Source organism: Pararge aegeria, chromosome 4, assembly GCF_905163445.1.
Source record: "Pararge aegeria chromosome 4, ilParAegt1.1, whole genome shotgun sequence".
Lineage (NCBI taxonomy): Eukaryota > Metazoa > Arthropoda > Insecta > Lepidoptera > Nymphalidae > Pararge > Pararge aegeria.
In genome coordinates this window covers 4693286-4710754 of record NC_053183.1, presented here as the reverse complement: position 1 = coordinate 4710754, position 17469 = coordinate 4693286, and the positions used below count along the sequence as shown (strand labels likewise).

At 36.2% G+C, this 17469-nt stretch overlaps 1 protein-coding gene across 3 annotated transcripts in view; it reads left to right on the top strand.

The window, feature by feature from the left end:
* The window catches only part of LOC120637637 (rab GTPase-activating protein 1-like), a 41319-nt gene that overhangs the window by 21182 nt on the left and 2668 nt on the right, over positions 1-17469 (top strand). For 2 of the 3 annotated variants that reach the window (XM_039909548.1, XM_039909547.1), the window contains exons 7-24: positions 2009-2190; positions 3367-3492; positions 3619-3717; positions 4168-4328; positions 5059-5161; positions 5956-6118; positions 6548-6638; positions 7377-7521; positions 8034-8222; positions 8753-8878; positions 9183-9293; positions 10038-10168; positions 10923-11044; positions 11410-11513; positions 12414-12524; positions 12658-12718; positions 13298-13434; positions 14304-14397. In XM_039909548.1, coding sequence (XP_039765482.1) covers positions 2009-2190; positions 3367-3492; positions 3619-3717; positions 4168-4328; positions 5059-5161; positions 5956-6118; positions 6548-6638; positions 7377-7521; positions 8034-8222; positions 8753-8878; positions 9183-9293; positions 10038-10168; positions 10923-11044; positions 11410-11513; positions 12414-12524; positions 12658-12718; positions 13298-13434; positions 14304-14397 — 2256 coding nt within the window. Of the gene's footprint in view, positions 1-2008; positions 2191-3366; positions 3493-3618; positions 3718-4167; positions 4329-5058; positions 5162-5955; positions 6119-6547; positions 6639-7376; positions 7522-8033; positions 8223-8752; positions 8879-9182; positions 9294-10037; positions 10169-10922; positions 11045-11409; positions 11514-12413; positions 12525-12657; positions 12719-13297; positions 13435-14303; positions 14398-15978; positions 16009-17469 lie in introns of all 3 variants that reach the window. The other variant, XM_039909550.1, reaches the window with a different exon arrangement.

The window sequence follows — 17469 nt, the reverse complement described above, 5'->3', positions numbered from 1 at the left end:
AATACTTTATCTATATAGTATACTAGCTGTTGCCCGCGACCTTGCCGCGTTTGTTTTTGTTCTTAAAGCATCCCGTAGGAACAGTTTACTTGAATATGTGGCAGTCAACGCAACAAACTATTACCGGCCGACTACAGAGCACGGGTCTCCTTCCACAATGAGTAGGAGTTAAGGCCGTAGTCCACCACGCTGACCTAGTGCGGATTGATGTAATCCACACACCTTTGAGAACATTAAAAAAAATTCAAAATTCATTTATTTCAAGCAGGCCTAATTTATAAGCACTTTTGAAACGTCAAGTCAGTCTGTTTATAGTGACTCTACCACCGGTTCGGAAGGCAGATTCCACTGAGAAGAGCTGGCCAGAAACTCAGCAGATTGCTCTTTTCCAACATAATTTTATAGTTTAACAATCATTATGTAGAACTCTCAGGCATGCAGGTTTCCTCACGTTGTTTTCCTTCCCCGTTGAAGCAAATGATATTTTAATTACATAAAACGCACATGACTTTGATAAGTTAGAGCTGCTGGAAAAGGCAGGAGCTCGACTTAGCCCCTGCCCACCGCGCTATCAATGCTATGTGGCAGTAGCAGCTGCAAAAAATCTGGATAGGTCTGGATACTGGATAGGAGTTTGGAGGTTTGACGGTGAATTTAGCGTAGTTTAAGCAGGTTAAGTCGGTTTCAGCTTTTATCACTAACAACGAATAGGAACCGTTAAGTTAATTGAGAACATAGTAATCCCGATATAGTTTTAAAAAAGATAACTTTTTCTTGTGTGGCTCTTTTTAAAAACTTTTTCTCTAAAATACGTTTTGTTTGGTCCTTAAATTTCTTGAAACTCGCGATAACTTTGTACTGTAGGTATATAGTATTAAATAAACTATTACTTCTATTTTATTTTATTCTATTCTAGAGTTAGATAATTACTGGTCAGCAACAAGTCAATATAAAAACCCACTAACCTGAAAAGGTAACCTATGGTATAAAATGTACGATAAGGTACTTCATCTTTATTTCGAATATAACTGATTATACAGAAGACAGAATAAATAAATATACTACGACACACATCGCGATGTATGCCCCAAAGTCAGCGTAGCTTGTGTTATGGTTACTAAGATAACTGATGAATATTTTTATTAATAATATACTTAAAATCAGATAAACACCCAGACACTGTAAAACATTCATGTTCATCACAGCGACATTTTCTATTAGTGGGAATCGAACCCACAGCCTTGGACTCGGATAGCAGGGTCGCTGCCCACAGCGCCCAGCCGCCGTCGGTTACTCTCTTATGGTTAATTTCAAGCTAGACACCAACTAACCTGAAAGGAATATACGGCAGATTATACTTACCGCTCGAACGTGTTTTAACCCAATAACCTGGAAAAGAGCTTAAGGTTTTTTTTGACAATATATTAAGCCTTGATCCTAATCTGTTACTACGCGGCACCGTACTAAAAAGCTAAAACGAAATCCTGATTCCGTATTAATTAACTTTACTGGCTAATGCTAAAATTGTCATGTATACAACAATAGCTGTCAAACATGCGTTTCGTATAAAAGGGACCGGTTGGCAACTTGTTCGAAAAATTACTGAATCACGCAACTGAACGTTAAAGTCAGTGCTGATAACTTTAAATTATTATTAGTTTTTTGCTTAAAGTAAAATAAGTTAGCATTTCACACCCCCTACCTATCTAAATTTATGTCCTTTTACGCCTTTAGTGGCCTGGACAAAACGCAATGTAGTGATAAGGCCGCCAAATTGTCCCCTCTATCTAACTTGCTCTGTGTATTGTTTACTGTTATATATTTTTTCTGTGCGTTAAAAATGTGTTTTCATTAATTCGAATTGTACTAAGAAAACAACGAAAGCCACAAAATTCATTATCTTCAAAGGGGCTCATTAAAAAGGTCTCTTTTAAATCAGAGGTTATTGAACACTATAATTATTTAGAGTAGCAGTTGGAATTGAGTCTTTGAACTGATCTTGTTACAGGCTGTTTCGCTAAAGCATTCGAGCGCATTCCACGGTCCATGGCATCGTCACTTGTGGGTGATATAAGCGCAGCACCATCCATGACCGGTTCACTAACAGAAGGGCTTGGACCCGCCGCACCACCGATGCAACTTATGCACGTACTCGAATGTACTGTGGATATTAAGGAGATCGATGCCAAGGTAAGAAGACCATTTAAGTATTTACTGCGTAGGTTATAAATGTATAACTTCTAGTTCACCACGTCGTTTTTTTACAAACTACTTCATCGATTCCTGATGCACAGGTATTATAGGAATTTAACGATTATGAATTTATTGTATGTTATCATTTGAATTGCCTTTGGGAGAGACACATGTTCTTCAAATAATTTGTCCCTGCAGGGCCGGCACAGGCAGGGAACAAAAATAATATCCCCTCATTATAACCCCTGACAGGGTATTTAATGCTAAAGCACTAAAGCACGGGAATATGGAATAGGAGAAGTTCACCCCCATTTATTATTACATATATTATTTGGATATTATTTCCACTTGTGCACCCAGTGCTCTGAGAGTTGATAAAGCTGTGTGAAAAGATAAATTTTTATCCTTTCCCCGGGGAGATAATTGTCTCCTGCCCATGCTAGCCATGCTGGCGACCTTCGCACACTCTCTCAGTTCCTAAGGGATGACGCTATCACAACCCTTAAGGTGAATAACAGTTATTCATAGAATATTATATTAAGTATAATATTAATATTCGGACGGTAGTCCGAAGCAACAGGGTAAACCAGAAATGATACTCACAAAAATGTTTCGTATTAATTAATTGTAGTGATCCATACTCAGTAGTTCGGATACAGTTAGCAAAAAAAAAAAATACTTGAAGCATTGTTGCTTCGCTGTACCTTTCGTCTGTGTTAGTTGCCGAGCAATGTCCAGCACTAAATCACACTTCGTTAAATGGTGCCAGCAGCATCTCTTGCACTACACTTGCCAGTAGTGATAGATAGTTGATCAATAGTAACCTTAAAAACTAATGCCAGAGAAAAGGTCTTTTTAGTATTCAGGGTTTCTAACTGCCTATCTGAAATAACACTACTTATATAAGGCTCTGAGTTAGTGCTCTTTTTATCGTGATGGCTAATCGGTACTTAGTTTGTTATGAGACGTTTGTTATGGTGTCAAAGTTGAATGAAACTCGCACTTTCCTAGTCTAGGCAAGCGTTACGAAAGGCGGCAGCTTGGTTACGAGCAAATTTGAACTTATTGACGCCATATTAGAGTAGCTATCTCATTAACTCTATTACACAAGAGAACTTTTTGTACTGTTATATATCCTTTGATCTAATCTAGACTTAATTAACTTTATTTTAGGGCACATTTAGCCAAGTACCTAAGGAGCGTCTCGGCTACAAACTGCGTGGGGGTATAGACAAACAAGTGACCATAAACGTGACACAGGTTACCAACAATGTGCAAGCAGACACTGACGATCTCCAGGTATGAATCTATTCCAATATGTGGTCAATCTCTAATATTTTGTGTGTTCACTTTTATCTTTTTGGCTTATTTATTATAATATATATATTAATCATATATTAATACGACTTCTGCTTTTTTTTGCAGTCATCATATACGGGCGGTTTGTACATCGAGAGGTGTTTCGGCATACTACTGGCGCCCGGACGAAGCGTTAAACATTCCGATATGCAACTGCTAGAAATGGTATGTAAGAGGTTGCAAATTCCAGTTACAACCAACTCTTGTATTCTATGTGTTATATGTTTTCTTAATTGTTATGTATGATTTACTCCATCATTGAATGCATGAATGAATTAATACACTTTTATTGTACACCACATAAAATACAGGTAAAATTATAAAAAAACTAGTTGACACGAAGTATATAATTATCGCTGCATAGCGATCTCTTCGAGGCAAACGATGTCGTAAAACACTGTATATATAAATTACACTGTATATATATTTATAAATATATACATAAATACTATAGGTATATATAATAAACATCTACACAATATTATATATACATTCTAATAATTTGTATATATCTATCATTATTTAAAAATTTTCTCTTCTCTCCTTCCCTTTCGTTATTACTTAGATCTAAGTTTATGTATTTAAATTAATCGATGATGGTTTATGTCAATGTAGGTGAGCGGTTCATCAGGCGGATCGGGCTGTTCTGTTTGCGCTTTGTGGAACGCGGGCGAGTCGGCGTTGGCCGCTTTTAATGTTGCAAGTGGAGACGGGGCGCCGGCCTATATGTCTCTGGCCCTCGACCTCGTAATAAGGGGTATTCGGGATCCGCTGCGGTGAGTATAAAATTTATATTGAATGGAATTCGCTTTACTTCTATAATCTTGAGTTATGTAGCTTTTATTTACGTGAAATGTTGCTCAGTTTAGTCCGTCAATTGTTACTATAAAAAACATGGTAACTGGAAGCGGTGCTTTTTAAATTTCAATACAGGTTAGCCCTTGACTGCAATCTCACCGTGTGACAAGTGGTGATGCAGTCTTATGATTGTAACGTGCTAACCTGTATCGCAGTTATATTAAATCCATACTTATAATTGTTTCCCCGCGACATCGTAACGGAACGCTAAATCACTTTGCGGCACGTTTTGTGGTAGGTAGAGGAAATTCAGAGGATATTCAGAAATAATAAATTCTCAAAGTGCTACTGCCGGGGATCGAACCCGGGACCCACTTAAAACAGCACACCGCTGCGCCAGGGAGGTCTTTTAAATATGGTGTACGAAAAAGGTCCGAATTTGTCACCAATAAGAGACCAGTGCCTAGCAGTATGACAAAGAAGACGATGGAATGAGCTCTTAACAATTATCTTTAAATGTACTATTGTACCGTCTTTTATTAGATAAGGTTAACCTAACATCCTATCAAAATTGTTAATCGAGGGACAGGATCGACTAGTTATGTCGTAACGTAATGGTGCATCGCAAAAACAAATTAAATTTTTTTTATTATAATGTTGGTCTCGCTTACCATTTCAGTAAAGATTTTTTTTTTTTCTTTGTTACAGACTAGTAGTTGAAACGCCGGTCAAAGTGTTTCCGCCGACAGAAAGATTTTGGTACTACTCGAAACGACCTCTTGTACAACAGTTCTATATCAATTTGAAAGAGGTAAACGTCATCATCATATCAACCCATTATCGACTCACTACAAGGCACGGGTCTCCTCTCATAATCAGAAGAGGTTAAGGCCGTGGTCCACCACGCTGGCCCAGTGCGGATTGGTGGACTCCACACACCTTTGAGATTACTATGGAGAACTCTCAGGCATGCCGGTTTTCTGACGATGTTTTTTCTTCACCGTTGAAGCAAGTTATATTTTCCTTGCTTAAAGCGTACATAACTTTGAACTTAGAAGTTAGAGGTGCGTGCTGGGCCCCTCGAATTTCACTGGGCTATCGCCGATACTTGGTTAACACATCCATATAAAACAGGTTAAAAAAAAACCTTTGATGAAGTTAGATTGTCTGCGATCTTTCCTTCCTTAGCTATAACCATTGTGACCTTTTGCCAATCCCTCAGTACGGAATACATCATTTGACAGCAATGGATGTACACTCGCAAACCAGACGATACACCGCCAGGGACAGTGCTATCGAGCTCGAGAAAACTTTTAAGTGTTTTTGTAACTGTTTTTTATTAAAAGTGAAAAAGACGGCAAAAAAAAAACATTGCATTATATAATAAAGCTTATTCTGAACGGCTCATGCCAATTACGCGCCGTAGATATGTGGAAGCTCTTTTACAGCGTTATGACCATAAGTTAAAAGCACGCTAAATTTATTCTTTATCTCTTTCCACACAACATCGTATCGAAATGCAAATGTTTGGCAGTATTTCTGGGTAGTAATTGGCCATCGAACCAGACCAACATTCATTATGTTAAAGAAGCCATTTGTTTTCAGTCAGTAGATTCTTTAGGGCAGCTACAGTATGAAGTAACTAGTGTGGAAACTTCAGGGGAGTTGGATAGATCGCGATTGAACTTGCCCTTATCGCTATCTAGTCTGTTGCCATCGCCATTGTCAACTGCGCCGGCGCCGCCCTCGCCTTCTGAGCCCGATTCAGGTAAGATTATAATAATAATAACTTCTTTATTTCAGGCAAAGCCCATATTAATACATTAAAAACAACGATTAGTATTACTTAATATACAATATCGAATTAAAAATTAAAATTACAGTATAAATTTATTCAAATGGCATGTCAAAAAAGTAAAAGACAAAATAAAAAATAAAAATTTAATTTAAAAATTACAATGAATAATGATAATTATTAAAATAAAAAAAAAAATTAAAATGTTATACTATTTGCTCCGTGTGTGTGCATGTGAACCCACCCAGTGCCTCCAGAACGGGTATCATATTATGAAAAATGACCAAATATATTAAATACTTAAAAGTTATCCGTGATTTTATCCGCACTTGATTATTTAATAGTTTAATAGTTTACATACAATTTCCCATTAGTTTACATGTAAAACCATTTATTCTTTAGATGGTGATGAACCTCTTCTCAGCGGGACAGGCGAAGTGTCCAAAGATTGCGGTGTCGATGTACTCGAAAATTGGGCACAAGTTTTGAGAAGGTAAGCCTTTGAAAAGAACTTTTAATTTTAGTTTATCTGCTGACGTTACAGATAGGTTTCTTTGATACTATCACAGGAGTGTTTTTGATCCTTGTTTTTTGCAGTTTTATACACTACTTTAAGTAGACTCATGCGGGATTTCTTGTCGTTTGTAAAAATCGATTTTATTATTGTTTCCTGATTAATCGATTGAGTTATTGTTTCCTTAATTAGTTAGTGGAAAATCTGACTTTTATTAAACTTATTGTTTTCTTAATTAAATTTGCCTCAAAGCTCTAGGATTATGCCTCTGAACCGATAAGTTTTTGAATCGTGCAAATCTTAGTTAAAGGCAGCCCGTTAACTTTATTTCTCCTGTTGGTGTTTTGAACCTGTTAAGCCCGGTGGTTAGGAATTTGGTCTACCATTCGCGCGATCCCTATAAAGCACAATTATCTATTGGAAGTGCGTTTAAGCAATTCAAGTAGTAGTAGTAACTTCATGAGGAAATCTGCATGCCTGAAAGTTCTCCATAATGTTCTCAACGGCGTGTAAAGTCTTAACCCTTCTCTGAGACCCTTTTCTGATAGGAGACCCTTACTCTGTAGTGGGCCGTGAATGGGTTGACGATGTTGATGAGTCAATCAATCTTGCACATTAGCCACGTTCAACTCATCTGCAATATGCAATTTTCTACTTAGCGTTTCGAAATTTCTACTATATCTTTAGTATGGCCTATTAGGAAATGTGTCTTTGCAGTTGGATCGGCCCTAGACCTCGAGCCCTTAGCCAGTTAGTACGCGTGGGAGTACCGGAGGCTCTGCGTGGCGAAGTGTGGCTTCGACTAGCCGGCGTGGATCAGAATGATAAACTAATGGAGACTTACCGGACTCTTATAAGCAAGGTATATTTTTTTATTTCATACTTGCTGCGCCCGCTTTATATTACCATAACAAGTAACAGCTATAACCGGTTCAGTAGTTTCGGAGCCTATTTGGTACACCCAAACAAACAAACAAACAAAAGTCTAATATTTATATTAAACTATAAAGTCTTGCACTCGAGGTAAATTCAAAATAGTATAAGAGTTATTTATGCAACTTTTGTTTTATTGTACAACAGTTGCATAAATCAAGTTTCAGGTTTCTGGAAATACCAGATAGGTTTAATACCTAATAATCAACAATTGCATATTTATCTACTCCCATAATAATATATTGAAGAATCTTTTTGAGAGGATTTAAAGCATGGGAATAGAAAATAATATATAGCGCTACTTTACGTAGTATTACTATATAATAACTTCTGATATTCAGGGTGTAAATTTGATCAGTGTTGCGATGGCAATGTGTGACTTTTAAGGGAGTATCGCCATTGGATATTTATGATGGTGACCATAATGCCCCGTCTTTCTAGGATTGTCCGTTCGAAGCAGTGATACAACGCGACATAGCGCGCACGTTCCCGGCTCATGACTTCTTCCGTGAAGCGGGCGGGCTCGGGCAGGATTCCTTGCTCCGAATGGCGAGAGCCTACGCTGTGTACGACCACGAGGTCGGCTACTGTCAAGGGTTGAGCTTCTTGGCGGCTACACTGCTTTTGCACGTAAGTTCTAGTTTTATTATGAATCATGCTGTTACAGTGCGGGTTGACGTATTAATTTGACGAGGAGTAATTCATGAAGGTCTCCAGGAATATGCCAGGTTCTTTACAGCCTAGTTTATGATAAACTGCTAATATCAATTGGGGTTCAAAATTAAAAAAAAACTATGTACATATTATACATGATATTAGCGGCGCGCAACAGCGCACTGGTCTTTTCTAAGAATGGGAATAGTTTTGGATATAGTCCTCCGTTAGACAGATTTGTAGACTCCTTGAGAACCACCACCGTTAAAGCAAGTGCTTTGAATAAATTTCAATGGTGCGGTTTAGATTGGTGCCGGGGTCGACTCGGACCCTCAGAAAGTTTTCTATAAATTTTTAAAAACTTTTTTAATAAGATTTCATAAATAGCTGCTAGAATAAAAGCCTCAACTAACTCACGGTTTGTCCTTTCTCCGTTATACTCCCTTAGTCGCATATAACGTGCAAAGAGGAGGGGTATAGACAACTTTGATTGAATTACTTCACAGATGCCTGAAGAGCAAGCATTTTGCCTGTTAGTGCGTCTCATGTATGGATATGGGTTGCGAGAACTGTACAAGGACGGTTTCGACGCGTTATACATGCGGCTTCATCAGCTGGACAGATTAATGGAAGTAAGTGTGATTATTCTAGTTTTTTAAAGCCCGAAGTTCGTAAGATGCATTATTGTCTCTAGAATAAATATAACTAAACAAAATTACACTATTGGTCACAGATTAATTACTATGGCCACAGACAAAGAATGAAGGTCCTAGATAATTCTTTATTGAAATAATAATTTACTCATACGTTCACACGCACACATATTCAATTAGTTTTAACATTTTTTAATAGTTTTCTTTTGATAAGAAAACTGAAAAATATATGTATGTTTTTCTAATTTTAACATTCATTATTAAATAATATTTATTGCTACAGGAACAACTAAACGACCTACGCGCCCACTTCCAAGAGTTGGGAGTTGAACCGCACATGTTCGCATCGCAGTGGTTCCTAACAGTTTTTACTGCCCGGTTTCCATTGCCATTGGTGAGTGTTTTTCGATCACATTATAATGTTGCAAAATTATAATTATAATGTTTAAAAGTTTAATCCGAGAGGGTTTTCGTATCATATCATATTGGTTTTAATAATGCACCACCTGAAGTTTGTTTTTCTGATATTTTCCTAATACAAATGTTGTCAAGCTCAAATCACTTACTTATAAATCATATTTTCTCATTATTCTTTATTCACTTTTGCCTTTAGCTTAGCTCACCTTAAGTGCGATTTTCACACGAATTTCAAACCCCTACTTTGCCTGAAATTAATTCTCAATCTGAGAATGTATTTTCAAAAATCTTTTCTTGGTATATGCTCCGTATATATCTATCTATCTGTACTTTTGTGAATTAAGCCTCATTTGTCAGATAAATAAATCAGTTATTCAGAAACCTTTTCCTTTTGCTTCTTTAATAGTTTTAAATGACAATGTGAGATGGTGATCACAAAAAAAACGATGAATATAGTTATCGCCATCAACTCACTTCTACGTCATATTTAACATGTAATGTACGCATCAAAAGTGCCATCTATGTGCCTATCTGAATAAAGAAATATTTAACTTTGACTTTGACTTTTTATGTATAGGCACCAATAAAATAATAGGTACTTCTTAAATAATAAATTAATAATAAAATTCATAATGTTTGTTCCATGGTATATTTAACATGCGTTTTAATAATAGGAAGATATTACAAAATCATTTTTCAAAACATTTAATATTTTCTACAGGTTTACCATATATTGGACGTATTTCTGCTGCAAGGCATGGACACACTTTTCCAAGTCTCCTTGGCATTGCTCTCGCGCGCTCGCAAAGACCTCTTGCAGCACGATTTTGAAGGCGTACTCAAATATTTCAGGTATTAAATTATAATAAAATTAAAATGAGTTTATAAAGCTGTAGCATGCTTAGATTTCTTTAATGACAGTTACACTGTTGGATGGGCTAGAAAACTTATTTCCTAAATCTACATTAATTTTGAACGAACATGTAGGGCTAGCATACGCACCACGAGAGAGTTACAGGAGCCCTTTTTCTTGTCTACAAAAGTTTTGAACGAACCTGTAGGGCTAGCATACGCACCATGAGAGAGTTACAGGGGCCTTTTTTCTCGTCTATCTCTATAGAAAAATACGAGTCACGGGTACAGATAACAACCTATTGTTATATCTAAATATACACCAAATATATCAAATTTTTTATTTCGGTTTTATTCCCGCGTCTAGGTAAAAGAAAATTTAATATTGAGGTTTTCTGTGGAATGCAATTGATTGTTTCTCCTCTGAGAATAAGACAAATAGTTAGTACGTTTATTATCCCTAACATGTTATAATAATGGTTAGTGACCTTCAACCCGCATAGTCACAGCTAAACGTTTGTGTTATGAACATTAATGTTTTTCAGTGTCTGGGTGTTTATCTGTTTATTTTAAGTATTTATGTATATTATTCATATAAAAATATTCATCAGTCATCTTAGTACCCACAACACAAGCTACACTTACTTTGGGGCTAGATGGCGATGTGTGTATTGTCGTAGTATATTTATTATTATTACTGAGTTAGCCTGTTCTCAGCAGTAGGACAATAATAGAGATGATTTATTATTTACAGAGTTACGTTACCAAAGAAATGTCGTGCAGAGGAGGCAGCCCGCCAAATCGTCAAACTTGCGTGCAGTATTAAAGTGAAGCGGCTACAAAAATATCAGCTCGAATACGAGAAGTTTATTAAAGGTAACCGATGAGTTAAACACAACTAGTGCCTCTTTTTACACTAGACTAGACCGCAGTTAGTCAGTTAAAAAATAACTGAAACTGTTGACTAGCATGCTTAGGTTTTTAAAAAATGTTTAATTGTAGAGTTAAATCTATTATGAAAATGTAAATGGCTGCTAAAGTAACTATTTCAATGTCACTTGTCTTGTCAATAATAAAGGAAAAATGTAAGTCGGTCGGAAAAAGGTTGTGTTGTACAAATTTCGTTTAAGAAATAAATATCAGAATTTCGGACATTTAAAATATTAAAGTTTATTTTCCATTACCAAGCTATCGTAGTTGAACATAAAACCTAATCAAAAAATAAAATTGTTTGCTTACAGAGTCTGCAGAAAAGGAGAAAATAAACGTGGAACTGGAAAGGTTAAAAGGAATCAATTCGCAACTACAACAAGATAAAGACATGTTAGAAGCACAACTCATGCAGGTAAAATCAATTTGGTTATTTCTTTAATGTATTCCTTAAGGACAAATATACACTTTGTATCCTCACTGATCATCATCATAGCAGAGTGCGGATAGGTGGACTCCACACAACTTTGAGAGCATTATGAAGAACTCTCAGGCATGCAGGTTTCCTCGCGATGTTTTCCTCCACCGTCGAAGCAAGTGATAGAGAAAGGTGCGTGCTGGGTTTCGAACTCGCCCCCCCTAAAGTGAAGTGGAGCTCCTACCCACTGCGCTATCACCGCTTCTCACTAATATAATATTATAAATGCGAAAGTGACTTTGTTTGCACTTTCTTTTTGCTTTCTAAGCAAGACATCAACTTGATTTTTGGCATTTGGTGCATAGAGTTACTTGAAAGGATGAATTATAACAGGCTAATTTTTATCCAAGAAAAACACCCATGATATCCACGATTCACACGGGTTTTAAAAAATCATAATAAACGTGGGCGAAGAACTCGGGCGTTAATATGATTATTATTGCTATCATTGACCCCAAATTGCATTACCTATACCGATCACTGGTCATTACATTACCTTCCATGTTGGACAATCGATACTATTATACAAGAGTTCGTAAATACAACAATATTAATTTATATGACGGGCGATTGGCGCAGTGGGCAGCGACCCTGCTTTCTGGTTCAAAGGCCGTGGGTTCGATTCCCACAACTGGAAAATGTTTGTGTGATGAACAGGAATGTTTTTCATTGTCTGGGCGTTTAAATTTATTTTATAAGTATTTATCTATATTATTCAGAAAAAAAATAATTCATCAGTCGTCTTAGCACCGATAACAAGCTACTCTTACTTTGGGCTAGATGGCGGCGTGTGTATTGTTGTAGTATATTTATTTATTCATATTTAATGTGTTACAGGCGCGCAGCAATTACGAAGAAGCACAGAAAGAGTCCGTACACTATGCAGCGGTTGCGCGTGACTACAGAGAGATCTGCGCTCGTCTAGACAAACAGCTACATACAGTACAGGTCAGTAAATAAGTCAGCCGTAGTACAACTTCTCGTCGTTCGCCTAAATCTATCTGAGTCTATCCATATTTTCATACACCGTTTGAGAAATTATCAGTAAATTACTTGATTTATTTGTGTGTTCTGCTTACAGGATTGTGTGAAAAGCTGTATGAACTGCAGTTTAAAGTTGGCACAGAAAGACAATAAAGAAGGTAGGAACAAAAACAATCTGATATTATAACCTGGCATGCTTTTTATCATCATCATCATCGTCGTCGTCGTCGTCATCATCATCAAAATCATCATTATCATCGTCATTATCGACCAGCCTTCTAAAGGGTACGGGTCTACTCACCGGGTGCGGCGGCGGCTAAAGCCGGCTAAGGCGTTCAGGTTTCCTCATTTTTTTCCTTCACCGTTACATAAAGCGATATTTTGATTGCTCTGAATTAAAAAAAAAATGACTTAATTGAAAATACGTTTTTGTTTGTTAGAAATCTTTATGGCACTCACACATTTTTTAAAAAGTAAACACATATACAGAAGAAACTTAGAATATAAAATAGAGCGCGCAAAAGCGGTCTTATCACTAAAGCGATCTCTTCCAGACAACCTTTGACGTTAGGAAAAACGAAGGAACGGGTTGGTGCAGCAATTTAAGTGTTAAATATATATGTTTATATTAATATATACATTTAACACTTAAATTACTATATTACCTATTATTAGTTTGGGAAAAAGTCTTTTCGTATTGTGTATGAACTATGTTTTTATTTTTTTTTATTTTTCAGAAGTGGAACAGAAGCCCGAGGAGGAAAAGGAGAACTCAAGCGATACAGAAGCTCGCTTAAAGCAAAGAGTTCGTGATCTCGAGCTGGAACTAGCGCAGGTTAAGTTGGCGCATGTGCAGGCGCAATGCAGTAACCAGGTCAGTATTCTATAGAGACGTGACACCAACTCAACTCAACACATTAAAATGTGAGTTTTATCTCATGTGTCTTAGTGCTGTCAAGTGTGGCAACGAGTGATCCACTCGTCGTATGCTCTTCCTTTCGATCATAATTCCTCTCTCGATGACAGTCCTAGTTACTGTATGTAGTTGTATGTAATGTACCATTACAGAGAGGCATGTTCGCCCAGACAATCATGTCTTAAAATAAAGATAAAAGAATAAGTTAAAAAAAACGTTTTTGTGTACCTATGTACACGCGTTAGAAGTTATACTTCTTTGGCGCAACAAGATAAAAACTTTTCAAAAATTTTATCTTTCGCCTTATTCTACGTTTGTAGAAAAAACTACACTAACAATAGAAAAATGAATGAGATGAATTATTGAAAGTCATCTGTCAAACCTTTTTTTTTTAAAACTAAAATGTTGACTATAGCTAACTTCATGGTGTCATTTTTTTGTGACGGTGTGCGCGCGCATCGTAAAAATGTACTCTCACCATTTTACCTTGCTTGATGCACTGTTTGACCCGAACATAGTTAACAAACAAACACATTGACACATTTATAATGTAAAAATTAAGCTTTATTTGCCATACTCTGCGAACAGCAGGAGATTCTGTTCGCGGAGTACTCGACAACTAATAGATCTTGAAAATTGTAAATTGCACCATAAAGATTCTCCTGCTTTTCGCGGGGTATGGCGAAATAAGCTTAATTTTCATAATATATCACGGAATTCCGCATAGTAACGCCTGCTTCTATCCGCATTTGTAATATTAGTATAGATATATGTTGATTTTCATTGTACTAAATAAAAACGTTTAATGAGTAAACGTTCCTCCACAGGAGCTAAGCCACCAATTAAACGCAGCTTTAAACGAGATGCAAGCGGCCATGAATCAAAAGCAAACTGTCACGCCGTGGCTCGTCAGGACTCTGGGTAAGCGATCATTCCGCGCACAGTACACCACCACAGAATGCATTCTCATATTCGTAGCGCTATTCGCTTGCGACTATGCCGCTTTTGTCGCGTACATACTCTTTTTCTTGATCTCATTACGACGCATCTTTTGACGTAGTATTACTTGTTATTTAATTTTTGAGAGCTAGCACACACTGCTTAAAACTCCTGCGCGGTTTCATATACAAATAGTTAAAATGACAGTAATAAGAAATCGCTACAATGCTCATTTTATCTAATGATATATGATTCATGTATTTTTATTTATATTCGAAGTGAGATTGATATTTATTTTCAATAAATAAAACTGCAAGGTGAAACCTCGAATTAAAATTTATGATTTCACGAGTATATAACCACGTAGTACTACCATTACGTGTATATAATATACCCTTTAGAGATGGAAACCCGCACTTGCTATTTAAAATTCGAACGTAAAGAAGTCTTTCGGTGCGATTTAAATTCGCGCGAATATTATGTTGGCCTTTTTGGAAGTGCGTCGTACGTTGTAAAATTCTGTACGCGGAATATAAATTGTATCGCCCGGATTTTTAGCAGTACGGGCTAGCTCTTATTTCCCTGTTGCACACGCCACGAATTTTGGACGTACTGAAAAGATTTAGTTACTTTCGCGTGTTAAAAAAATAACAGGCTATTAATGGCAAAGCGATTTTATGCTAAAAATTGTTAGGAATTCAGTTTTTTGCCACACGTTTTTAGAAAATTATTTTTGTGAACCCCAGTGAAGCACTTTAGACCCTATGTCTATTGGAGCTGGGAATCTCACGACAGACCTGTGGCTTTGTTAGACCGATGATAGTGATGATTTATTCCGTGCGCACAAAGTTTATGCGTGTGTAAGGACCTTTACGTTTCCCCACCAAATGCGTCTTAAAGCGTGCATTAACACAATAATTGAATGCCTTAATACTCACGGTATAAAAAAATCATATTGACGCAGACGGATCTGGAGAGTAGTAATAAATTCCGCATGTAACTTTACGTCACGTTACGTCTTGCTTGGGATGGGCTGACGAGGGGACACTATTGTTTGTTAAGACAGTTGTCACAGTTGTCAGCAATCGTGCGGTAAGCGCTGGGCGAAAAAAAGGCTGGCCTATACACTATTTGAGACGCTATCTAGAAGATGTCTCAATGAGTTTAAAGACGTCTAACTACTGAATCTCTTTTTTATATTGTGTTACCTGTATTGTCTAAAAACTTAAAATGATACTACTTAATCACAGTACGTATTTCTTATACCAGTCTTTAACAAATTATTCATTGTTTGAATACCTACAACCCTTACCTTTACGTTGTACCTACCCCATAGTTTAGAGAGTGGTATGAAATAAGACTCTTCTTTTTTTGCTTTTTTTGGCTATTTTGTGGTATTGTGCTAAATCGGCACGTTGTATTTCGCCAATGTCGAAATAAGACTCATAGGCTCAACTAAAAAATGTCTATATAGTTTGTTGCCTGTGCCCCTGTTCGGCGTAACGTGACTGGACCTATTTATTTGTATTTGGAACGTGTTTAAATTCCTCTTTCTCCTTGTAGGTCGGCAAACCTAATGTAGTAGGATTGCAGGTATCCTTTATTTTCTGTCTTAAAGTATAACTGTGTTGCTAACCTTATCTGTCATCTAATTATGGAGTGTTGGATACTTTATATTAATATAAGTAATAAGTAACTAATAATGGTGCTCATCATAGATGCGGTTGTGTAAGAATATCATTATCATTTGACAACTTTGGATCGTTAACTACAGATAATTTATATGAAATCAATACTTTAATGGGCTGGTGTGGACCCGTCGATGCTGCATGATCATACACCGAGTTTTAACCGGATTTTCCGGTAACTCCGTTGAAACATAATTTAGGTTGTTTTTTTTCTCTTCTTTACACCTTCTTAAGTCTTGGATCTTTTACAATACGAATTTTCCTGTAACGATCCACGAGCAATTTTATTATTTAACGATCCAACTTACACAATCGCATTATACAGGTTTTACAAAAAATTAAAACTAATCTAAATTGTCATATTTACTAAAAATTCCCAGTGTCCATACAGTTTGTTTCTTTATTTTTGCCAATTTATTTTAGTTTAATTTCTCGTAAGGAATCCCAGTTAATAGATTATTCATCATACATTTTTAATAAACCTTATACAGGGCGACTCTTTTTTTGCCTCAAAACTTAATAAATAATATTCGAATAAGTACTTATTCACGATTTTATCATTTTTATTATTGTTTTTACCTACACTTGAAGGAAATATCAATTTTATAAATTTTAAAATGCATATAAAAATTACGGAACCGGCATGGTTTGAACCAGATCTGGCAATCGAATCGAATCTAATCTGACTAATATAAAATACTAGTAATTTCGGTATCGACGGTAGAAGAGCTAATCGCTCAGGCCGTAATTGTCTGAGAGTTGCAGGTTTAAATCCTGTCGGTTCCGTAATTTTTATATTCATAATATTGCCTAGGAACTCTATCCTATGAATCTAATGGAAGTACTTATGTCTCTGTAAGTCGATAAAAGAGTACTTGTGTATATAAAATACCAGTATTTCAACGCATTTATCACTTTTGTTTGCTTATTCTATGATCTCATTATAAAATAGTGATTGTTTTGTGTAGTGTGAAGTTGTTGTTAGTTTGTGCATGCTTATATCATAGGGATAAAGTTTTCTATTTTCAAAGTGGGAACCTTTGCTTTTAGTCTAACAATACTTTCAATTTGTCATTGAACTCATCTAATGATGAACTAATCAATGGCAATTGGTTGATGTGCTAACTAGTTTATAAATATTGATTTTGACAAAATAAATCTTAGCAGTTTTGTATAGTTTTTTTTTGTTTGATTTCTTCTCCCTTATACATATTTTTAGTTACCCACTCATTCAAGTATTTAAATTTTAATTTACTTGGCATACACTGAACTGTGAATATTTTTAATAGGGTCTTTTCCCAATTTTCAATAACATTTACTAATCGTTCACAATAACATGAGACCTGTGAATTAAAATTGCACCATA